General features: G+C 36.2%; 1 protein-coding gene across 3 annotated transcripts in view; it reads left to right on the plus strand.

Moving 5' to 3' along the window:
• The first annotated feature begins 3,070 nt into the window (after positions 1–3,070).
• Positions 3,071–27,134, plus strand: part of LOC138306665 (uncharacterized) — a 38,796-nt gene continuing 14,732 nt past the window's right edge. The window contains exons 1-7 of one of the 3 annotated variants that reach the window (XM_069247122.1): positions 3,071–3,643; positions 4,257–4,452; positions 5,844–5,986; positions 7,253–7,369; positions 7,709–7,777; positions 20,087–20,239; positions 20,690–20,895. In XM_069247122.1, the coding sequence (XP_069103223.1) occupies positions 4,313–4,452; positions 5,844–5,986; positions 7,253–7,369; positions 7,709–7,777; positions 20,087–20,239; positions 20,690–20,895 (828 nt within the window). In that variant the 5' untranslated portion in view covers positions 3,071–3,643; positions 4,257–4,312. Of the gene's footprint in view, positions 3,644–4,113; positions 4,453–5,843; positions 5,987–7,252; positions 7,370–7,708; positions 7,823–20,086; positions 20,240–20,689; positions 20,896–27,134 lie in introns of those variants that run through there. The other 2 variants (XM_069247109.1, XM_069247117.1) reach the window with 2 other exon arrangements.

A 27,134-nucleotide genomic window follows, 5' to 3' on the forward strand; every position in this document is an offset into this window, starting at 1 on the left:
TCCCCTGATCAGTGCTCGAGCAATAAACACGGATTTTGGCTGTGAAAAATAAAATAGTAAGCAATGGCTAAATTTTGTATTATTTTAACTTAGGACAAAATTTTGGCGAATATTTTCAACAAAATTAAGTAAGTTTACGTGTTTGGTTTGTTTACGACAGCAAGTCAAAGACCACTGCCAAAATGGTGGAAATTGCGTAAGACCAGTCCCCGAACACGTCAAAAAATGAAACATTATATTTATGACAAGATTTCTACATATTCTGGTCTATTAAGATATTTTTTCTAAAAATCAACAACAAAAACTATTTTCTAAATTCACAACACAACCTGAACTTCATATTCGACAAAAATCAAAGCCAACTATATCGTACCTCGGAAATCATTGGTTAACACGCGTTTAAACGAGCTGGAATTGAACCAAAATGAAAAAAAATCATAACTAAGGCGAAAAAACATGTTGTAAGTGCTAGTTCTGAGATGTTTTGCTATCGTATAACATAATTATTTGTCTTAAGATATTTCTAACTATCATACGATGTTACTTATTTTGTTGATCGTAAGTGTTTGCCGGATCTAATATTTTCTTTCAAACATAACCACATTAAACAAGTAACAGGAAATATACACTATTCTAATAAATTTCCTTGATGGCCAGTAAGTCTTTCAAATGTACACAAAGTTATGTTAGACATACAGCCGGTCATATCACGTGTATTTATACGTCATCTATATTCTGCAGCGTTACGTGTATACAAATGTGGTTTTTTTCTGACTGTACACAAATGTTAGTCAGATTATATTTTGCATGCTCAAATTTTGTATGCTTGAGCATGCAAGCATGCAGGGGCGCTACGCCACTGAGGACTGAGCTTATACTGCCAAGTCCAAGAATACAATGGCACTGCATCAGCGGAACCGGCTGGGCAGTTCATACATTGCTGAGACGGTTCATAAACACTCACTGTAGTATGTCTGGAAGGACTAACCCTTTCCATCACAATGGCACTCATTGTCGGACCCTGTGGGTCATTGCCTGGGGTCAGCTTGTCCGGGAATTGGACTTAACTTACTCACCGGTAACTCGAGGGCACCCATACAGTATCCCATATCTGTTGGGCTATGCCCCACAGCGGATAGCAGAGGACCTCAGGGACCTCGACATGGCAGTCGTCCTAGGACTGACAAATGAGAACCCTTCTCGTCTGTCTGACTAGGATGACCAGCTCATTCCCGACCCCGGAGACGGTGGTTCCCTGACGCCCGGAGACGGTAACAATTGGATATCTCTGGACCGATAACGGCCCAGCCAGATGTATCACTCGAACCGGTGCCGGTTCACTGAAATAGAAATCCCCAGGACTTCTTTGATCCCTAAACCTACCACCAATTCCCAAATATAAAGTGGGGAGGAATGTAGTGAAATTGCCCAGGGATGTCAGGCGTCCCGAAGAACCCCTGACCAGACACTACCGGAAGTGACGTCGGGGCTCCCACTTGAGCGCCGGTTCCAGACCTAGCCCCAACCTAAACGGACGTGTGTGTTGTTTACCATCCCTGTATTTGAGCAATTTGGAGCCAGACACAGCCCAACGATGGCGTCTACGCTTGCCGTCGAGCCCGCGACGCGGAGTAGGTGAGCCAGTCATTCAGCGGACTGCGTTACATTCAGTTTTTACAACATTACTGTCTAGAATATAAATAAAAGCACCGCCCGTACGTGTATAATAATTACATCTTTGTATTTGTAGCTCTGACGTTGTTTAAAATGTTTCATTTCTTCCCAAGACTACCGACAGAGAGGCAAACCCGTCTACATTGTATCTATCATTCGTTGTGTTTGACGAAAATGTGGTACCAACAAAATCGGCATCTTAGAAACGCTTAATTCATCAACGTTATAATGCATGTCGCATTCAAACGCTTAAATGACTTCGACGCTTTGATGCACTGAATCGGGAAATCCATATCTATATATATATGTATGTATGTATGTATGTATGTATGTATATGTATGTATGTATGTATGTATGTATGTATGTATGTATGTATGTATGTATGTATGTATGTATGTATGTATGTATGTGCGTGCGTGCGTGCGTGCGTGTGCGTGTGTGTGTGTGTGTGTGTGTGTATGTATGTGCGTGCGCGTGCGCGTGCGCGTGCGCGTGCGCGTGCGCGTGTGTATGTATGTATGTGTGAATAACTTTGGCGTCATATGGAAATATATTTTATAAGGACTATAATTGAAATTGGCGTTGTCTCCCTTTGTATATTAATATAACATAATGTTATTTGTGTATACATTAAAATGCATTGAATATATATGTATATTAATAGGCGTAGCTTGATGTCCAATCCATTTGATGTATATAAACACAATGCAATTTTGTTCAAATTGAAAAAGCTATCACAGCTACATAATGATAAAGGAATATTTATGGTCGTTTCTCAGTGGATATCTGTCGTTTTGTGGCTGATATCGAAGGCAGCTAAGTACTTAGCTTAATTTATGCATACCAATACTTGCACATATATTTTGTACGAGTTTTCTCTCTTTGATCTAGTACCCACCCAAATTTATTGTAAGGATTACTTCCTTTTAATGATAGGAGTAAAGGATCATGGGTAAAGAAAAAGGTTTGTTGGTGGAGGAAAGCCGGAGTACCCGGAGAAAAACCACCGGTCAGCGGTCAGTACCTGGCAACTGCCCCATATGGGATTCGAACCCGCATCCCAGAGGTGGAGGGTTTGTGGTAATATGTCGGGACATCTTAACCACTCGGCCACCGCGGCCCCCAAAAATTATTTAAGAACAGTGGCACCTCTTATCAAATAATTATTATTAAGAAGAGAAAGAGATAGGAGAGAGTTATAACTACTAAGATTGTGTTTTGCATGTTATTGTCCTAGATGTGAATGTGTCTGAAGAATTTATCATATCTACATTAATAAGACAATTTATTATTAAACTACTTACAATGCTATGTGTCTTCAAAAACTTTATAAAACCTTCTATATATTTGACTGCGGTGATTTATTTAGATAGAGTATATAAATGCATCCTAGTAGTAAATTTTAACAACATGATATCAATTTCATTACACACCAAACTGCGTCTATGCTGTATCTTAAGTATATATAACTATTCCACACTCATCTTCGTGGTACAGAGGATGAGCGTTACATACATTATTTTATAGTCACAAGTTATAGTAACGAAAGACCCATGATAACTAAAAGGTATGTAATATTATCCGTATTTCATTGTAATAAAGCTATGTGACAGTTCATCCATGACTAAGCATAAGATAAGCAGTGTAAAGTCAGTTTTGGAATCATGCGTTATATACACGAACATTCATTTTGATTTTTTTTCCACAAGTCTATTCTATTATTTACCATGTACTGTGCTGCGCAAAATCAAGCATTGTCAATTCTACTCCATTGTTAATGGTTCGGGTAAAGCGGGTTTGACAACCCTGACCTTGTTGATTTTGTCTGACTAATTAATAGGTAGACAATTACTGTTCGGAGAAGACAAATTGGGTATTAACTGCTCGACAATATCTAGGTCAATACCGACAAGGTCGAAAATGGGATTGGATCGAAGGAATCTATACAACTAGTCAATTATTGTACAGGTTTGTTGAATGGTGACATTAACGCTCCATTAAACATGGAAGTCGTTTCTATGGCCGGTTTGGTAGTAGGATATGTATGTGCATGATATGAGAAATGCAATTTAATGATAGAACTATTGTATTTTAAAGTATATGTTTGTTGTGATATATGGCCTTATTTAAGGTAAAGAGTTTAGTTGCATTTAATTTTTTACGTAATGTTATATGTTACCCAATTAGTGAATGTTTATTATGTCATTTTTCTGATGAAATTGACAGTACTGAAGTTCACATCGTACTAGTCACCGAAACGTCACGCAAGAAACTGGTTGTGAATAGCACTACATTAGCCATAATTGATAACCCGAAGAAAATATTAAGAATACGTTTTAATTGTTTGTGTAATCAAACATATTGACATGCACTAAAAGCACTTTTTCGAACTGTTATATAATAATTGTTTTAAATCTTAAAATATGGAACACAACTTTTAATAGTAATCAGATGAATTGATTTTCGAGACCCCTATTAAATATGTTATGCATGCTTGATCATCCAATGTATTCCATACTAGATATTTGTTTGACATGGATGGATGCCCACACGTTATTAACTAGGCCCCGTGTCATTGCAGGAAGTGAATAGGTTCAGATTGCACAGTAAGCTTCAGAAAGGCTGATCGTCGGCGAAATGTCGGATCTCTTGAAAGACTTCCCAGAGTTTGGATCTAAACTGCGCGAGACTGACTTTGTTCTGGAGGAGGGCTACACTTTCATCAATAATGGCTACATGGGAGCTGTACCTAAGTCAGTGATAGCAGCGGAGCAAAAGTAGGTATAGTGTAATAACATATGCTTTCCAAACTGTTATCTGAGGCCGAGACAACGTAACACATGTTAACGAATATTTAGTCTACAAATGTTTAAATTTATTTAAATACGAGACAAATATCATTCATTACGAATGTACATAATGTATGACAATAAAAAATTAAACCGACAATGCTTAGATATATTTGAAATAAATTCTACGAAGGATAGACCCATGACTTGGTGCGCCAACGATTTTCTATTGAATATTAACCAGAATGTTGGTAATAACTATTTTATTACTATCATGACTTAACGTGTTGTTCTCCACAGAGACCATCAGATGTGATCGAACAATGTTTTAATTTGCATTCGACTAACCTCGGCTGATTCCGGCATCCTTGGCACGGGGTCTGCCGAGAAGTTACGAGTGTCACAATTGTTTTGCTAATAATGTCATGCGCAAAGTCACGCTTTACGCTGAGATTAAAACAGTTTGCTGCGAAATATGATATGTTCTAGTAACTCAAAGGACAATGAAACACAGCCATTAAATAATTTTCACGGTGTATCTTTTAAATCTCGTGATTACGTTTCTTTATGAGATAACATTACACACACACAATAAGATGGAGTTAAAGCTACCTATTTAATTTCTGATTTTATTTTGTATCCATAAGAAAAGGTAGATAAAAATCTACTATTGTATTCCATTCATGTTGACATAACACAGAAGTCATAGGATACAAGCCATGTACTGAAGTTATGGGAAACTGGACATTGCAATTCGAGTTTTTCTCTTCTAGTGGCACAAAAGACTAGTGAAAAACAAAATGGCTGTCACCGGACTTAAAAAAGCTTAACACAAAAAAAAAAAAAAAAAAAAAAAAAACAATATTTCACGTCAATCCTCATGCCCGATAATCCAGAGGTTACTATCACTGACCTTATATCCACTCCTGGACTATCTCAAAGTAAAACTGGAAAATCGAAATGCTCAACAGTAGTCTTTTTTTTCTAATTATGAGGATGCCTGTTTAGCTTGTATTTGCTTGTTTGCATCAATAACGGGTTCGACAATCTTTTCGTAGACCATTTATTTTCTTCAGATTTGATATTGTTAATTTTTTTCTTATGATTTTAAAATGTATTTATTTATAATTCATCTTTTGAAATACTGTCTGAAAAATGAATATTGTGCAATTTTATCTCCTCCTTTTCTTTCATTTTTGATAATTGTAATATCCCATAAAGCCTCCCCTTTAAGGACAGGTACGTTTCCAACTCTAAAAAATAGTGATAAATAGTTACTCTCTAGGATAATACTATATCTGAATAAGTTTAAGGAACATTATTGACACAATGATATCGAATGTGAAGAGACAAGAAAAAAAGTTCTTTGTTTATTCCAGGTTGCGCGATAGAGTAAAGAGACAACCCTCTTCCACGGTTATAAGAAACAAAATTCCGGAATGGACAAACAGTCGGAACGTCGTAGCTGACTTTCTTAATGCTGATCCAAGCGATATTGTTCTTGTGCCGAATGCAACAACAGGTATCAAATGTTTACCATAGTATTGAATGAGATGGTAGAATCATTTACCTTTGAACCTAAGGTTTCAACTACTGTTCATCTATGGAACAATTTACCTACTACAATAAGACAGTCCTTAAAATTATCTTGATAGTGACAAAAACAAACCGGCGGATCAATATCATCTGTAGAAACCATAAAGCACAAATCTATCATCCTATTCTCCAATTACAATATAGAAGCATAAACGCAAATCTTTCTGATAGACACCTTAGTGATGATCTATTTTATTACTGTGATTACATCGGAACACATTTTCATTTGCTTGTTATAATTAGACTGAGAGAACAACATATCTGGACGTTCAATTATGACTGAAATATTGGTTGTTTATTGTGGGGGTAGTCCAGGCCTTTCTGTGCAAGGAAATGACGTAAATATATTGGCTATACCAGATAAATGTACAATTACATGATATGTTTTCCTCGTTATATAAGTAAATTTCTATGGCATCACACTATCAGAGTGGAGTCACTGATGGTAATGTCTCGGTTGAAGTTGCTAGAGGTGACAAAGTCATGGTACAGTATTATTGATGATTCCCACAAACTACACCTCAAGATAAGTTCGGGTATTACTGTAGTGTTTTTACGTAGTAACAGGATTTATTATAAAAAAAAACTTACTTTAAGAAGTGCATTGCTAACTAAAGGAATACATAGTCAGTCACGCAGAACAGTGGGTTAATCCGGGTATATGCTATTTACAGTTACATGCATCATAGGTCCATTTGGCAATAACTTATTTGAACAAACTGGGGCTACAGTTTGAAGTCCGCGGTTATGGTTAAATGTATTTATTGCCGTTATATGTTACATTTTGAGTCCTTACTTTGCCCTTAACTGGTGAAATGGAATACTGAATTTTAAAAATATTAATCATTGTACATATGGCAATTTTACATGAGCCTTTTGATGTTCCATATCCGTATTAGTAATAATTAATACCCAACATGTGTCACCTAGCAACATATGTTGATGTCATATCTCTTGGATCGGAGAAGGCAGGTTACTATACAGAGTTTGGTGAACACTTCTGGGAAAGTGATGTGCTGTATTAGTCGAGATTATGTCTACAATATCTTCTCCAAAACAGAATTTGTTATGGAATGTTCGATTGGAAACAGCTCACCTATATGTATATAATATAGTTACTGATATTGTCTATATGGCCAGTTTTACATCAGTGATTGTTGTAGTACTGTATGATTATTTCTTTGTTTACTAGCTATCAGTACCTTGTTGATGTCGGTCCCGATAAATACGGGAGATACTATCCTCATCACCAACCACACCTATGCCTCTACACACAACGCATGCGCACATATTTTAGAGCACCATAAAGGTAATAAAACAGAACCTACAACAAACTGTGACGATGTCACTAAATAATTATATTTCGCCGTTCTCATGATTTAGTTTAGTATTATGCTTGTTTTATAATGACACACTTTAGCCTGTTTTATAAGAATATGTTCTGTAGAGGTATTTCAGACACTGATATGATTTACATGAAACTGGAAGAGATTTGATTAGGATAAATAAATTCCTCACATTTACAATCCGTATTAATGTGTACCTGATTCTTCTTGATAAAACATCAAGTAGGTAAGTTTCTTTAGTTGGTGAACATATTAACATGTATATATAAATATACAACTGTTGTCCTCTTGTTCCATGACAGGTGTTAAGACGGAAGTGTTGCGGATTAGCATCCCCATCAAGGACACAGCTCAAGTTATCGACTTATTCCGTGAGGCGCTAAACAACGACCCCAACATTCGAGTTGTTGTCATTGGTACAGTATCATAAGCTCACATGAGATATAGAAACAGACTACACAAAAAAGCAAAAATAAACACCAATCCCCATGTTTGGCATAGATATCGTATCTTAAGAAATTAAACTGTCGACTTGATCCGTGAAGCAAAATCAAAATATATTGAACAACTTGAAAACTCTCTGAATGATAATAAAGTCCCTCCAGACAAACGGTGGAAAATAGCTAAATCTATCACCAACTTCACTAACAAATCTTCCTCTATCCCCCTTCTTGTATCTAATAATCAAGTTTTTCATCATCCAGTAGAAAAAGCTGAAATACTAAACAATCACTTCGCTAATATATCTACAACCTCACCAAACCTTAAACTTCCCCAAACAGCAGAACATATACAACTACCACCATTCTCACTTTGAAATATCCAAATAACATAACAAGATGTCCTTGACCAAATTAATATTATTAATGTTAACAAACCAGCTGGTCCTGATAGCATTATTCCAAAAATAATTAAAAAAACTCAATACTTCAATTGCACTTCCCCTCACACTATTGTTAAATAAATTATTAGAATCAGGATCAGTACCATCTAACTGGAAGCAAGTTAATATTAATGCAATATACAGATGAAATGGTTCTTCCAACGATGTTCTGAATCATAGACCAATTTCAATTACTTCCTGTTTTAGTAAATTGATTGAAAAAAAAAATATTTTTAAATATTTTTATAACTACCTTGTTGATAATTCTATAATTACCAGACATCAGTCAGGCTTAACACCAGGTGACTCAACTGTAAAGCAATTATTGTTTATTTATAATGAAATTATTAGTAATATGGATCAGGGAAAAGAGTTGAGGTTTATTTTTTGTGACATAAGCAAAGCATGTGACCGAGTATGGCACCATGGTCTTCTATTTAAATTTAAAAAAGTATGGTATTTATGGAAATTTGCTTAATTGGTTTCAAAATTTCGGATAGAATGCAGAGAGTAAGTACCGAAGGTCGTTTTTTTCAATTCAAGATTATTAATGCAGGGGTACCCCAAGGATCTGTTCTTGGCCCGTTTCTATTTCTTCTTTACATTAATGATATCACAGAAAATATCTCAACTAATATAAAGATTTTTGCAGATGACACTTCTCTTTATGTTATTAAAGACAACAACCCAGCACGAGCGGCACAAGAATTAACATCTGACCTTACTAACATAAGTCAATGGGCACACACCTGGGACATAAAATTTAACCCTACTAAAACTAAATCTGTAATCTTTTCCAGGAAAAGAAACACAAATCACCCTACAATAAATTTTCAAAACAGCCAAATCACTGACACTTCATTTAATACACATCTAGGGCTTACATTAACAGATGATGCAACATGAAATCAATACATCCACAACATATATGAAAAATCTTACACAAAACTCAACATTCTTCGCTACATAAAAACTAAAGTCAGTAGGAAAACATTACTTTTGATATATACAGCATTTATTAGGCCAATTTTTGAATATGCTGACATTGTTTGGGATAACTGCACCCGACAATCTACTGAACTTTTAGAATCAATTCAATTAGAAGCAGCAAGAATAATCACATGCTTTCGATCAAGCACTTCTCATATTAAACTTTATACCGAACTTGGTTGGGAATCTCTGGCTGCCAGAAGAGAGAAACACAAATACATCCTGATGTATAAATCAATGCACGAACTTTCCCCACAAAATAATACTAATAACCCTAATGAAAACCACTATTCTCTCCGTCACACTAGACAATTTAACCCCCTAATATGCAGGACTAACAGTTACTATGACAGCTTCTTTCCATTCATGTGCCGCACTGTTAATACCTCTGATACTAATCTCTATAACTCTCCTACACTTGCAAGAATCAAACTTTTATTAGATAAAGCTAAAGTAACTGATATAATATCAGTTCAAATTTTTAAATCAGAAGGGGAAAGGAGGGCAAATATCATTCTTACGCAACTTAGAAATAATTGTAGTGATTTAAATTCTTATTTACACCATGATCATCTAATTGATAACCCTTCATGTAGTCGCTCTAATTCATTAGAAACAGTTTCTTATTATTTTCTAGCTATCCCCTTTACAATGATTCCCGCAATGAATTACTCCAAAACCTGAATAGGTACACTAATACACATAATCATATTAGTATTGACACATTTCTGTACGGATGTCCTGATTGTGGTATAAATACAAATAGACAAATACTTAAGATATTCATATATTCATAGGAAAGTCTCAACGTTTTAATCTTTATAAGATACAGTAAGCCTTTATATTGACCTTTGGACTTATTCATAGAATATTTTTCATATCAATCAAGTACATGTAATTTTGTAAAATCCTTCAAAAAGTTGGAAACTAGTTTGGTAATATTTCTGTGTTTCTGTGTTAATAAACTGATTTTCATTTATTTAGTTTGTGATTCTTTACAACAGTTAATAAGTTATCATATTATTATATTTCTAAACTTAAAATAATTAATTATGTATAATTCAAACAATAACATTTTGGATGGTTATGACCTGTGCAATAATGCACGCGGACTTTTGGTCAATGCACCTAACTGTATATTATTCCATAAAAAAGTTATGACTCATAATATATATATATTGATATCGATATTATGATCACTATATCCTCATGTTTAGATTATAATTGTGTGTAAGGTGTGTGTTATGGTGTGTCTGTGTGTGTTAAACCTGAGTTACCTCCCCTGAATGTTATTGTATTTTTTTCATTTCAAAAATATTAATGTAACAATATATATAGAGATATTATAACTGATATAAACACTCCATCCACCAATGGAGAGAACTTATATAGGCCTAGCCTGTTGTTCCATCCTTTTAACTGTACAATCAATATGTCAATACAATTTGTTGAAATGAAATCATTAGCTCAAATCATAAACATTCTGGTTGTTGTCATTGATACAGTATCATTAGCTCAGATCCTAAACATTCTGGTTGTTGTCATTGATACAGTATCATTAGCTCAGATCCTAAACATTCTGGTTGTTGTCATTGATGCAGTATCATTAGCTCAGATCCTAAACATTCTGGTTGTTGTCATTGATACAGTATCATTAGCTCAGATCCTAAACATTCTGGTTGTTGTCATTGATACAGTATCATTAGCTCAGATCCTAATCATTCGAGTTGTTGTCATTGATACAGTATCATTAGCTCAGATCCTAAACATTCTGGTTGTTGTCATTGATACAGTATCATTAGCTCAGATCCTAATCATTCGAGTTGTTGTCATTGATACAGTATCATTAGCTCAGATCCTAAACATTCTGGTTGTTGTCATTGATACAGTATCATTAGCTCAGATCCTAAACATTCTGGTTGTTTTCATTAATACAGTATCATTAGCTCAGATCCTAATCATTCGAGTTGTTGCCATTGATACAGTTTCATTAGCTCAGATCCTAAACATTCTGGTTGTTGTCATTGATACAGTATCATTAGCTCAGATCCTAATCATTCGAGTTGTTGTCATTGATACAGTATCATTAGCTCAGATCCTAAACATTCTGGTTGTTGTCATTGATACAGTATCATTAGCTCAGATCCTAATCATTCGAGTTGTTGTCATTGATACAGTATCATTAGCTCAGATCCTAATCATTCGACTTGTTGTCATTGATACAGTATCATTAGCTCAGATCCTAAACATTCTGGTTGTTGTCATTGATACAGTATCATTAGCTCAGATCCTAATAATTAGAGTTGTTGTCATTGATACAGTATCATTAGCTCAGATCCTAATCATTCGAGTTGTTGTCATTGATACAGTATCACTAGCTCAGATCCTAAACATTCTGGTTGTTGTCATTGATACAGTATCATTAGCTCAGATCCTAATCATTCGAGTTATTGTCATTGATACAGTATCATTAGCTCAGATCCTAAACATTCTGGTTGTTGTCATTGATAGAGTATCATTAGCTCAGATCCTAAACATTCTGGTTGTTGTCATTGATACAGTATCATTAGCTCAGATCCTAAACATTCTGGTTGTTGTCATTGATACAGTATCATTAGCTCAGATCCTAAACATTCTGGTTGTTGTCATTGATACAGTATCATTAGCTCAGATCCTAAACATTCTAGTTGTTGTCATTGATACAGTATCATTAGCTCAGATCCTAAACATTCTGGTTGTTGTCATTCATACAGTATCATTAGCTCAGATCCTAATCATTCGAGTTGTTGTCATTGATACAGTATCATTAGCTCAGATCCTAATCATTCGAGTTGTTGTCATTGATACAGTATCATTAGCTCAGATCCTAAACATTCTGGTTGTTGTCATTGATACAGTATCATTAGCTCAGATCCTAATAATTCGAGTCGTTGTCATTGATACAGTATCATTAGCTCATATCCTAATCATTCGAGTTGTTGTCATTGATACAGTATCATTAGCTCAGATCCGAAACATTCTGGTTGTTGTCATTGATATAGTATCATTAGCTCAGATCCTAAACATTCTGGTTGATGTCATTGATACAGTATCATTAGCTCAGATCCTAAACATTCTGGTTGTTGTCATTGATACAGTATCATTAGCTCAGATACTAAACATTCTGGTTGTTGTCATTGATACAGTATCATTAGCTCAGATACTAAACATTCTGGTTGTTGTCATTGATACAGTATCATTAGCTCAGATCCTAAACATTCTAGTTGTTGTCATTGATACAGTATCATTAGCTCAGATCCTAAACATTCTGGTTGTTGTCATTGATACAGTATCATAAGCTCATATCCTAAACATTCTGGTTGTTGTCATTGATACAGTATCATTAGCTAAGATACTAAACATTCTGGTTGTTGTCATTGATTCAGTATCATTAGCTCAGATCCTAAACATTCTAGTTGTTGTCATTGATACAGTATCATTAGCTCAGATCCTAAACATTCTGGTTGTTGTCATTGATACAGTATCATAAGCTCATATCCTAAACATTCTGGTTGTTGTCATTGATACAGTATCATTAGCTAAGATACTAAACATTCTGGTTGTTGTCATTGATACAGTATCATTAGCTAAGATACTAAACATTCTGGTTGTTGTCATTGATACAGTATCATTAGCTCAGATCCTAAACATTCTAGTTGTTGTCATTGATACAGTATCATTAGCTCAGATCCTAAACATTCTGGTTGTTGTCATTGATACAGTATCATTAGCTCATATCCTAAACATTCGAGTTTTCATTAATACAATATCATTAGCTCAGATCCTAATCATTCCAGTTGTTGTCATTGATACAGTATCATTAGCTCAGATCCTAATCATTCTGAGCTAATGATACTGTATCAATGACAACAACTCGAATGTTTAGGATCTGCGCTAATGATACTGTATCAATGACAACAACTCGAATGATTAGGATCTGAGCTAATGATACTGTATCAATGACAACAACTCGAATGATTAGGATCTGAGCTAATGATACTGTATCAATGACAACAACTAGAATGATTAGGATCTGAGCTAATGATACTGTATCAATGACAACAACCAGAATGTTTAGGATCTGAGCTAATGATACTGTATCAATGACAACAACTCGAATGATTGAATCTGAGCTAATGATACTGTATCAATGACAACAACTCGAATGTTTAGGATCTGCGCTAATGATACTGTATCAATGACAACAACTCGAATGATTAGGATCTGAGCTAATGATACTGTATCAATGACAACAACTAGAATGTTTAGGATCTGAGCTAATGATACTGTATCAATGACAACAACTCGAATGATTAGGATCTGAGCTAATGATACTGTATCAATGACAACAACTAGAATGTTTAGGATCTGAGCTAATGATACTGTATCAATGGCAACAACTCGAATGATTAGGATCTGAGCTAATGATACTGTATCAATGACAACAACTCGAATGATTAGGATCTGAGCTAATGATACTGTATCAATGACAACAACCAGAATGTTTAGGATCTGCGCTAATGATACTGTATCAATGACAACAACTAGAATGATTAGGATCTGAGCTAATGATACTGTATCAATGACAACAACTAGAATGTTTAGGATCTGAGCTAATGATACTGTATCAATGACAACAACAAGAATGTTTAGGATCTGAGCTAATGATACTGTATCAATGACAACAACTCGAATGTTTAGGATCTGAGCTAATGATACTGTATCAATGACAACAACTAGAATGTTTAGGATCTGAGCTAATGATACTGTATCAATGACAACAACTAGAATGTTTAGGATCTGAGCTAATGATACTGTATCAATGACAACAACTCGAATGTATAGGATCTAGGCTAATGATACTGTATCAATGACAACAACCAGAATGTTTAGGATCTGAGCTAATGATATTGTATTAATGAAAACTCGAATGTTTAGGATATGAGCTAATGATACTGTATCAATGACAACAACCAGAATGTTTAGGATCTGAGCTAATGATACTGAATCAATGACAACAACTCGAATGATAAGGATCTGAGCTAATGATACTGTATCAATGACAACAACTAGAATTATTAGGATCTGAGCTAATGATACTGTATCAATGACAACAACTCTAATGTTTAGGATCTGCGCTAATGATACTGTATTAATGACAACAACTCGAATGTTTAGGATCTGCGCTAATGATACTGTATCAATGACAACAACTCGAATGTTTAGGATCTGAGCTAATGATACTGTATCAATGACAACAACTCGAATGATTGAATCTGAGCTAATGATACTGTATCAATGACAACAACTCGAATGTTTAGGATCTGCGCTAATGATACTGTATCAATGACAACAACTCGAATGATTAGGATCTGAGCTAATGATACTGTATCAATGACAACAACTAGAATGTTTAGGATCTGAGCTAATGATACTGTATCAATGACAACAACTCGAATGATTAGGATCTGAGCTAATGATACTGTATCAATGACAACAACTAGAATGTTTAGGATCTGAGCTAATGATACTGTATCAATGGCAACAACTCGAATGATTAGGATCTGAGCTAATGATACTGTATCAATGACAACAACTCGAATGATTAGGATCTGAGCTAATGATACTGTATCAATGACAACAACCAGAATGTTTAGGATCTGCGCTAATGATACTGTATCAATGACAACAACTAGAATGATTAGGATCTGAGCTAATGATACTGTATCAATGACAACAACTAGAATGTTTAGGATCTGAGCTAATGATACTGTATCAATGACAACAACAAGAATGTTTAGGATCTGCGCTAATGATACTGTATCAATGACAACAACTCGAATGTTTAGGATCTGAGCTAATGATACTGTATCAATGACAACAACTAGAATGTTTAGGATCTGAGCTAATGATACTGTATCAATGACAACAACTAGAATGTTTAGGATCTGAGCTAATGATACTGTATCAATGACAACAACTCGAGTGTATAGGATCTAGGCTAATGATACTGTATCAATGACAACAACCAGAATGTTTAGGATCTGAGCTAATGATATTGTATTAATGAAAATTCGAATGTTTAGGATATGAGCTAATGATACTGTATCAATGACAACAACCAGAATGTTTAGGATCTGAGCTAATGATACTGAATCAATGACAACAACTCGAATGATAAGGATCTGAGCTAATGATACTGTATCAATGACAACAACTAGAATTATTAGGATCTGAGCTAATGATACTGTATCAATGACAACAACTCTAATGTTTAGGATCTGCGCTAATGATACTGTATTAATGACAACAACTCGAATGTTTAGGATCTGCGCTAATGATACTGTATCAATGACAACAACTCGAATGATTAGGATCTGAGCTAAAAATACTGTATCAATGACAACAACTCGAATGATTAGGATCTGAGCTAATGATACTGTATCAATGACAACAACTAGAATGATTAGGATCTGAGCTAATGATACTGTATCAATGACAACAACCAGAATGTTTAGGATCTGAGCTAATGATACTGTATCAATGACAACAACTCGAATGATTGAATCTGAGCTAATGATACTGTATCAATGACAACAACTCGAATGTTTAGGATCTGCGCTAATGATACTGTATCAATGACAACAGCTCGAATGATTAGGATCTGAGCTATATGTCATTAATACAGTATCATTAGCTCAGATCCTAATAATTCGAGTTGTTGTCATTGATACAGTATCATTAGCTCAGATCCTAATATTCGAGTTGTTGTCATTGATCAGTATCATTAGCTCAGATCCTAATAATTCGAGTTGTTGTCATTGATACAGTATCATTAGCTCAGATCCTAATCATTCGAGTTGTTGTCATTGATACAGTATCATTAGCTCAGATCCTAATCATTCGAGTTGTTGTCATTGATACAGTATCATTAGCTCAGATCCTAATCATTCGAGTTGTTGTCATTGATACAGTATCATTAGCTCAGATCCAATCATTCGAGTTGTTGTCATTGATACAGTATCATTAGCTCAGATCCTAATCATTCGAGTTGTTGTCATTGATACAGTATCATTAGCTCAGATCCTAAACATTCGAGTTGTTGTCATTGATACAGTATCATTAGCTCAGATCCTAAATCATTCGAGTTGTTGTCATTGATACAGTATCATTAGCTCAGATCCTAATCATTCGAGTTGTTGTCATTGATACAGTATCATTAGCTCAGATCCTAATCATTCGAGTTGTTGTCATTGATACAGTATCATTAGCGCAGATCCTAAACATTCGAGTTGTTGTCATTGATACAGTATCATTAGCGCAGATCCTAAACATTAGAGTTGTTGTCATTGATACAGTATCATTAGCTCAGATCCTAATAATTCTAGTTGTTGTATTGTTGTTGTCATTGATACAGTATCATTAGCTCAGATCCTTATCATTCGAGTTGTTGTCATTGATTCAGTATCATTAGCTCAGATCCTAAACATTCTGGTTGTTGTCATTGATACAGTATCATTAGCTCATATCCTAAACATTCGAGTTTTCACAATATACAATATCATTAGCTCAGATCCTAATCATTCGAGTTGTTGCCATTGATACAGTATCATTAGCTCAGATCCTAATCATTCCAGTTGTTGTCATTGATACAGTATCATTAGCGCAGATCCTAAACATTCTGGTTGTTGTCATTGATACAGTATCATTAACTCAGATCCTAAACATTCGAGTTGTTGTCATTGATACAGTATCATTAGCTCAGATCCTAAACATTCGAGTTGTTGTCATTGATACAGTATCATTAGCTCAGATCCTAATCATTCGAGTTTTCATTAATACAATATCATTAGCTCAGATCCTAAACATTCTAGATGTTGTCATTGATACAGTATCATTAGCTCAGATCCTAATCATTCGAGTTATTGTCATTGATACAGCATCATTAGCGCAGATCCTAAACATTCTGGTTTTTGTCATTAATACAGTATCATTAGCCCAGATCCTATACATTCGAGTTGTTGTCATTGATACAGTATCATTAGCTCAGATCCTAAACATTCTAGTTGTTATCATTGATACAGTATCATTAGCTCAGATCCTAAACATTCTAGTTGTTGTCATTGATACAGTATCATTAGCTCAGATCCTAAACATTCGAGTTGTTGTCATTGATACAGTATCATTAGCGCAGATCCTAAACATTCTAGTTGTTGTCATTGATACAGTATCATTAGCTCAGATCCTAATCATTCGAGTTGTTGTCATTGATACAGTATCATTAGCTCAGATCCTAATCATTCTAGTTGTTGTCATTGATACAGTATCATTAGCGCAGATCCTAAACATTCTGGTTGTTGTCATTGATACAGTATCATTAGCGCAGATCCTAAACATTCTGGTTGTTGTCATTGATACAGTATCATTAGCTCAGATCCTAATCATTCGAGTTGTTGTCATTGATACAGTATCATTAGCTCAGATCCTAATCATTCGAGTTGTTACCATTGATACAGTATCATTAGCTCAGATCCTAAACATTCTAGTTGTTGTCATTGATACAGTATCATTAGCTCAGATCCTAATCATTTGAGCTGTTGTCATTGTCATGATACAGTATCGTTAGCTCAGATCCTAAACATTCTAGTTGTTGTCATTGATACAGTATCATTAGCTCAGATCCTAATCATTCGAGTTGTTGTCATTGATACAGTATCATTAGCGCAGATCCTAAACATTCGAGTTGTTGTCATTGATACAGTATCATTAGCTCAGATTCAATTATTCGAGTTGTTGTCATTGATACAGTATCATTAGCTCAGATCCTAATCATTCGAGTTGTTATCATTGATACAGTATCATTAGCTCAGATCCTAATCATTCTAGTTGTTGTCATTGATACAGTATCATTAGCTCAGATCCTAATCATTCGAGTTGTTGTCATTGATACAGTATCATTAGCTCAGATCCTAAACATTCGAGTTGTTGTCATTGATACAGTATCATTAGCTCAGATCCTAATCATTCCAGTTGTTGTCATTGATACAGCATCATTAGCTCAGATCCTAATTAGCTCAGATCCTAATTATTCGAGTTGTTGTCATTGATACAGTATCATTAGCTCAGATCCTAATCATTCGAGTTGTTGCCATTGATACAGTATCATTAACTCAGATCCTAATCATTCGAGTTGTTGTCATTGATACAGTATCATTAGCTCAGATCCTAATCATTCGAGTTGTTGTCATTGATACAGTATCATTAGCTCAGATCCTAATCATTCGAGTTGTTGTCATTGATACAGTATCATTAGCGCAGATCCTAAACATTCGAGTTGTTGTCATTAATACAGTTTTATTAGCTCAGATCCTAATCATTCGAGTTGCTGTCATTGATACAGTATCATTAACACAGATTCTAAACATTCGAGTTGTCATTGATACAGTATCATTAGCTCAGATCCTAATCAGTCGAGTTGTTGTCATTGATACAGTATCATTAGCTCAGATCCTAAACATTCGAGTTGTTGTCATTGATACAGTATCATTAGCTCAGATCCTAATCATTCGAGTTGTTGTCATTGATACAGCATCATTAGCTTAGATCCTAATTAGCTCAGATCCTAATTATTCGAGTTGTAGTCATTGATACAGTATCATTAGCTCAGATCCTAATCATTCGAGTTGTTGCCATTGATACAGTATCATTAACTCAGATCCTAATCATTCGAGTTGTTGTCATTGATACAGTATCATTAGCTCAGATCCTAATCATTCGAGTTGTTGTCATTGATACAGTATCATTAGCTCAGATCCTAATCATTCGAGTTGTTGTCATTGATACAGTATCATTAGCGCAGATCCTAAACATTCGAGTTGTTGTCATTAATACAGTATTATTAGCTCAGATCCTAATCATTCGAGTTGTTGTCATTGATACAATATCATTAGCTGAGATCCTAAACATTCGAGTTGTTGTCATTGATACAGTACCATTAGCTCAGATCCTAATCATTCGAGTTGTTGTCATTGATACAGTATCATTAGCTCAGATTCAATCATTCTAGTTGTTGTCATTGATACAGTATCATTAGCTCAGATCCTAAACATTCGAGTTGTTGTCATTGATACAGTATCATTAGCTCAGATCCTAAACATTCTGGTTGTTGTCATTGATACAGTATCATTAGCTCAGATCCTAAACATTCGAGGTGTTGTCATTGATACAGTATCATTAGCTCAGATCCTAATAACTCGAGTTGTTGTCATTGATACAGTATCATTAGCTCAGATCCTAATCATTCGAGTTGTTGTCATTAATACAGTATCATAAGCTCAGATCCTAAACATTCTAGTTGTTGTCATTGATACAGTATCATTAGCTCAGATCCTAATAATTCGAGTTGTTGTCATTGATACAGTATCATTAGCTCAGATCCTAATCATTCGAGTTGTTATCATTGATACAGTATCATTAGCTCAGATCCTAAACATTCGAGTTGTTGTCATTGATACGGTATCATTAGCTCAGATCCTAATCATTCGAGTTGTTGTCATTGATACAGTATCATTAGCTCAGATCCTAAACATTCGAGTTGTTGTCATTGGTACAGTATCATTAACCCAGATCCTAAACAGTCGAGTTATTGTCATTCGTTCATTATCTTTACACCTGATCGTAATATTTTCGAGTTGTTTTTAAATCGTCTGAAAACGAATTTTCTGTTGAAGCTGTGTGAGTGATATTATGTATTCACATTCTTCTTCAGACTACGTTTCATGTGGATGCGCAATGCAACTTCCAGTGACAGAAATCGTACAACTTTGTCAGAAATACAACACTATCACCATCGTCGATGGTGCGCATTGGCCTGGGCAATTTCCGGTCTCGCTTCGTGATGTTGAAGCTGATTTTTTCTTCGGTATCTATGTTCTTATTCAAAGTATATTTGAGTCGAAATTATCTATTTATCGATATTTGAACTTAAACATGAATAATTGCATAAAACATTAATTAATGTATTGGTATAAAAGATACACAAAAATCATCTGAAATTTTTCAGGTTGTTCGATACCAGTTATATAAATGTATGCATAGCACAAAGTACAATTATAGTTTACCAACTAAAAAACAAAATTTGTAATTGATAAAATAATTATCAAAATGTTCTGAAAAGTGAAATAAGAAAGAAATAGAATACCATTTGCAAATCATTAATTAACCAGCAAAAACGAAAAAAGACGAAAACATGAAATAGGCAATTTGTTTTAAAGTAGTTTAATTATCACACCGGCATTGAGGGTTGCCAGCTTGTGTTATAATATAATTTTTACACTGGTTGTACATAATAGTTAGCTTCTATTACTTTAAGGAAATTTCCATAAATGGATGTTCGCGCCTTGGGGTTGTGCTTTTGTGTGGAAGAACAAGAGAGTAACTTTCCCTTTGAGGTCTTTGTTGAGTTCCTCGCCGACTTATGACTTGGTAACACAGTTTTGTTTACAAGGCACGAAAGATGACAGTAACTATGGGTCCATACCAGCCGCCGTGGAATACTTCAAGTCTAAAGGAGGACTTGTGAGTTACATACCACAACGATATGGCAATACTATATACGTACCTATGTCTGTGAAAACTATACTCAAACACTTTTACATATACACACATTTTCTCCACTGTAAGTTTGGCACATGTAGCTACATCGAATAATCCAATTGATCATTGTGCTTACTAGTTCGAAATCAGTTTGCTGTAAAGATACATGAAGTTTACCAAAATAGTAATGTTTATAATTTGATTATGAAATGTGACACCATCTTGTACAACGCCTGTAAAATAGCTATGCAATCTGATTGTTCATGACCCTCCTGTATAACATTGATAAGATCTGATTGTCCATGACCCTGCTGTATAACAGTGATACAATTTGATTGTCCATGACCCGCCTGTATTATAGTGATACGATCTGATTGTCCATGACCCCCCTGTATAATAGTGATACGATCTGATTTCCCATGACCCTCCTGAATAATAGTGATACGACGATCTGATAGTTTCCTGATTCCATGTCCCTCCTGTATAATAGTAATACGATCTGATTTTCCATGTCCCGAGTGTATAACAGTGATACGATCTGATTGTCCATGTCCCTCCTGTATAATAGTGATACGATCTGATTGTCCATGACCCTCCTGTATAATAGTGATACGATCTGATTGTCCATGACCCTCCTGTATAATAGTGATACGATCTGATTGTCCATGACCCTCCTGTATAATAGTGATACGATCTGATTGTCCATGACCCTCCTGTATAATAGTGATACGATCTGATTGTCCATGACCCTCCTGTATAATAGTGATACGATCTGATTGTCCATGACCCTCCTGTATAATAGTGATACGATCTGATTGTCCATGACCCTCCTGTATAATAGTGATACGATCTGATTGTCCATGACCCTCCTGTATAATAGTGATACGATCTGATTGTCCCTGACCCTCCTGTATAATAGTGATACGATCTGATTGTCCATGACCCTCCTGTATAATAGTGATACGATCTGCTTGTCCATGACCCTCCTGTATAATAGTGATACGATCTGATTGTCCCTGACCCTCCTGTATAATAGTGATACGATCTGATTGTCCCTGACCCTCCTGTATAATAGTGATACGATCTGATTGTCCATGACCCTCCTGTATAATAGTGATACGATCTGATTTTACATGACCCTCCTGTATAATAGTGATACGATCTGATTGTCCCATGACCCTCCTGTATAATAGTGATACGATCTGATTGTCCATGACCCTCCTGTATAAAAGTGATACGATCTGATTGTCCATGACCCTCCTGTATAATAGTGATACGATCTGATTGTCCATGACCCTCCTGTATAATAGTGATACGATCTGATTGTCCATGACCCCTCCTGTATAATAGTGATACGATCTGATTGTCCATGACCCTCCTGTATAATAGTGATACGATCTGATTGTCCATGACCCTCCTGTATAATAGTGATACGATCTGATTGTCCATGACCCTCCTGTATAATAGTGATACGATCTGATTGTCCATGACCCTCCTGTATAATAGTGATACGATCTGATTGTCCCTGACCCTCCTGTATAATAGTGATACGATCTGATTGTCCATGACCCTCCTGTATAATAGTGATACGATCTGATTGTCCATGACCCTCCTGTATAATAGTGATACGATCTGATTGTCCATGACCCTCCTGTATAATAGTGATACGATCTGATTGTCCATGACCCTCCTGTATAATAGTGATACGATCTGATTGTCCATGACCCTCCTGTATAATAGTGATACGATCTGATTGTCCATGACCCTCCTGTATAATAGTGATACGATCTGATTGTCCATGACCCTCCTGTATAATAGTGATACGATCTGATTGTCCCTGACCCTCCTGTATAATAGTGATACGATCTGATTGTCCATGACCCTCCTGTATAATAGTGATACGATCTGATTGTCCATGACCCTCCTGTATAATAGTGATACGATCTGATTGTCCATGACCCTCCTGTATAATAGTGATACGATCTGATTGTCCATGACCCTCCTGTATAATAGTGATACGATCTGATTGTCCATGACCCTCCTGTATAATAGTGATACGATCTGATTGTCCATGACCCTCCTGTATAATAGTGATACGATCTGATTGTCCATGACCCTCCTGTATAATAGTGATACGATCTGATTGTCCCTGACCCTCCTGTATAATAGTGATACGATCTGATTGTCCATGACCCTCCTGTATAATAGTGATACGATCTGATTGTCCCTGACCCTCCTGTATAATAGTGATACGATCTGATTGTCCATGACCCTCCTGTATAAAAGTGATGCGATCTGATTGTCCCTGACCCTCCTGTATAATAGTGATATGATCTGATTTTACATTACCCTCCTGTATAATAGTGATACGATCTGATTGTCTATGACCCTCCTGTATAATAGTGATCGATCTGATTGTCCATGACCCTCCTGTATAATAGTGATACGATCTGATTGTCCATGACCCTCCTGTATAATAGTGATACGATCTGATTGTCCATGACCCTCCTGTATAATAGTGATACGATCTGATTGTCCCTGACCCTCCTGTATAATAGTGATACGATCTGATTGTCCATGACCCTCCTGTATAATAGTGATACGATCTGATTGTCCATGACCCTCCTGTATAATAGTGATACGATCTGATTGTCCCTGACCCTCCTGTATAATAGTGATACGATCTGATTGTCCATGACCCTCCTGTATATGTATCGATCTGATTGTGATACGATCTGATTGTCCATGACCCTCCTGTATAATAGTGATACGATCTGATTGTCCATGACCCTCCTGTATAATAGTGATACGATCTGATTGTCCATGACCTCCTGTATAATAGTGATACGATCTGATTTTCATGACCCTCCTGTATAATAGTAATACGATTTGATTGTCCCTGACCCTCTTGTTTCATAGTGATACGATCTGATTTTACATTACCCTCCTATATTGTAGTTATACGATCTGATTGTCCATGACCCTCTCCTGTATAATAGTGATACGATCTGATTGTCCATGACCCTCCTGTATAATTAGTGATACGATCTGATTGTCCATGACTCTCCTGTATAATTGTGATACGATCTCATTGTCCATGACCTTCCTGTATAATAGTGATACGATCAGATTGTCCATGACCCCCCTGTATAATAGTGATACGATCTGATTGTCCATGACCCTACTGTATAATTGTGATACGATCTGAATGTCCATGACCCTCCTGTATAATAGTGATACGATCTGATTGTACATGACCCTCCTGTATAATAGTAATACGATCTGATTGTCCATGACCCTCCTGTATAATAGTGATACGATCTGATTGTCCATGACCCTCCTGTATAATAGTGATACGATCTGATTGTCCATGACCCTCTCCTTCCTGTATAATAGTGATACGATCTGATTGTCCATGACCCTCCTGTATAATAGTGATACGATCTGATTGTCCATGACCCTCCTGTATAATAGTGATACGATCTGATTGTCCATGACCCTCCTGTATTTAGTGATACGATCTGATTGTCCATGACCCTCCTGTATATAGTGATACGATCTGATTGTCCATGACCCTCCTGTATAATAGTGATACGATCTGATTGTCCATGACCCTCCTGTATAATAGTGATACGATCTGATTGTCCATGACCCTCCTGTATAATAGTGATACGATCTGATTGTCCATGACCCTCCTGTATAATAGTGATACGATCTGATTGTCCATGACCCTCCTGTATAATAGTGATACGATCTGATTGTCCATGACCCTCCTGTATAATAGTGATACGATCTGATTGTCCATGACCCTCCTGTATAATAGTGATACGATCTGATTGTCCATGACCCTCCTGTATAATAGTGATACGATCTGATTGTCCATGACCCTCCTGTATTATAATAGTGATACGATCTGATTGTCCATGACCCTCCTGTATAATAGTGATACGATCTGATTGTCCATGACCCTCCTGTATAAAGTGATACGATCTGATTGTCCATGACCCTCCTGTATAATAGTGATACGATCTGATTGTCCATGACCCTCCTGTATAATAGTGATACGATCTGATTGTCCATGACCCTCCTGTATAATAGTGATACGATCTGATTGTCCATGACCCTCCTGTATAATAGTAATACGATTTGATTGTCCCTGACCCTCTTGTTTCATAGTGATACGATCTGATTTTACATTACCCTTCTATATTATAGTTATACGATCTGATTGTCCATGACCCTCCTGTATAATAGTGATACGATCTGATTGTCCATGACCCTCCTGTATATTAGTGATACGATCTGATTGTCCATATCCCGCCTGTATAATTGTGATACGATCTGACTGTCCATGACCCTCCGGTATAATAGTGAGACGATATGATTGTCCATGACCCTCCTGTATATTAGTGATACGATCTGATTGTCCATGTCCCGCCTGTATATTAGTGATACGATCTGATTGTCCATGTCCCGGCTGATACGATCTGATTGTCCATGACCCGCCTGTATAACAGTGATTCGATCTGATTGTCCATGACCCGCCTGTATAACAGTGATACGTCTGATTGTCCATGACCCCTCCTGTATAATAATAATACGATCCGATTGTCCATGACCTTCCTGTATAATAGTGATACGATCTGATTGTCCATGACCCTCCTGTATAATTGTGATACGATCTGATTGTCCATGACCCGCCTGTATAACAGTGATACGATCTGATTGTCCATGACCCTCCTGTATAATAGTGATACGATCTGATTTTCCATGACCCTCCTGTATAATAGTGATACGATCTGATTGTCCATGACCCTCCTGTATAATAGTGATACGATCTGATTGTCCATGACCCTCCTGTATAATAGTGATACGAACTGATTTAACATTACCCTTCTGTATTATAGTTATACGATCTGATTGTCCATGACCCTCCTGTATAATAGTGATACGATCTGATTTCCATGACCCTCCTGTATATTAGTGATACGATCTGATTGTCCATATCCCGCCTGTATAATTGTGATACGATCTGACTGTCCATGACCCTCCGGTATAATAGTGAGACGATATGATTGTCCATGACCCTCCTGTATATTAGTGATACGATCTGATTGTCCATGTCCCGCCTGTATATTAGTGATACGATCTGATTGTCCATGTCCCGGCTGTATATTAGTGATACGATCTGATTGTCCATGACCCGCCTGTATAACAGTGATACGATCTGATTGTCCATGACCCTCCTGTATAATAATAATACGATCCGATTGTCCATGACCCTTCCTGTATAATAGTGATACGATCTGATTGTCCATGACCCTCCTGTATAATTGTGATACGATCTGATTGTCCATGACCCACCTGTATAACAGTGATACGATCTGATTGTCCATGACCCTCCTGTATAATAGTGAGACGATCTGATTGTCCATGACCCTCCTGTATAATAGTGATACGATCTGATTGTCCATGACCCTCCTGTATAATAGTGATTGATTGTCCTGATCTGATTGTCCATGACCCTCCTGTATAATAGTGATAGATCTGATTGTCCATGACCCTCCTGTATAACAGTGATACGATCTGCATTGTCCATGACCCTCCTGTATAACAGTGATACGATCTGATTGTCCATGACCCTCCTGTATAATAGTGATACGATCTGATTGTCCATGACCCGCCTGTATAATAGTGATACGATCTGATTGTCCATGACCCTCCTGTATAATAGTGATACGATCTGATTGTCCATGACCCTCCTGTATAATAGTGATACGATCTGATTGTCCATGATCCCTGCCTGTATAATAGTGATACGATCTGATTGTCCATGACCCTCCGGTATAATAGTGAGACGATATGATTGTCCATGACCCTCCTGTATATTAGTGATACGATCTGATTGTCCATGACCCGCCTGTATATTATGATACGATCTGATTGTCCATGACCCTCCTGTATAATATAATACGATCTGATTGTCCATGACCCTCCTGTATAATAGTGATACGATCTGATTGTCCATGACCCTCCTGTATAATTGTGATACGATCTGATTGTCCATGACCCGCCTGTATAACAGTGATACGATCTGATTGTCCATGACCCTCCTGTATAATAGTGAGACGATCTGATTGTCCATGACCCTCCTGTATAATAGTGATACGATCTGATTGTCCATGACCCTCCTGTATAATAGTGATACGATCTGATTGTCC

Source organism: Argopecten irradians, chromosome 1 (genome assembly GCF_041381155.1).
Source record: "Argopecten irradians isolate NY chromosome 1, Ai_NY, whole genome shotgun sequence".
Lineage (NCBI taxonomy): Eukaryota > Metazoa > Mollusca > Bivalvia > Pectinida > Pectinidae > Argopecten > Argopecten irradians.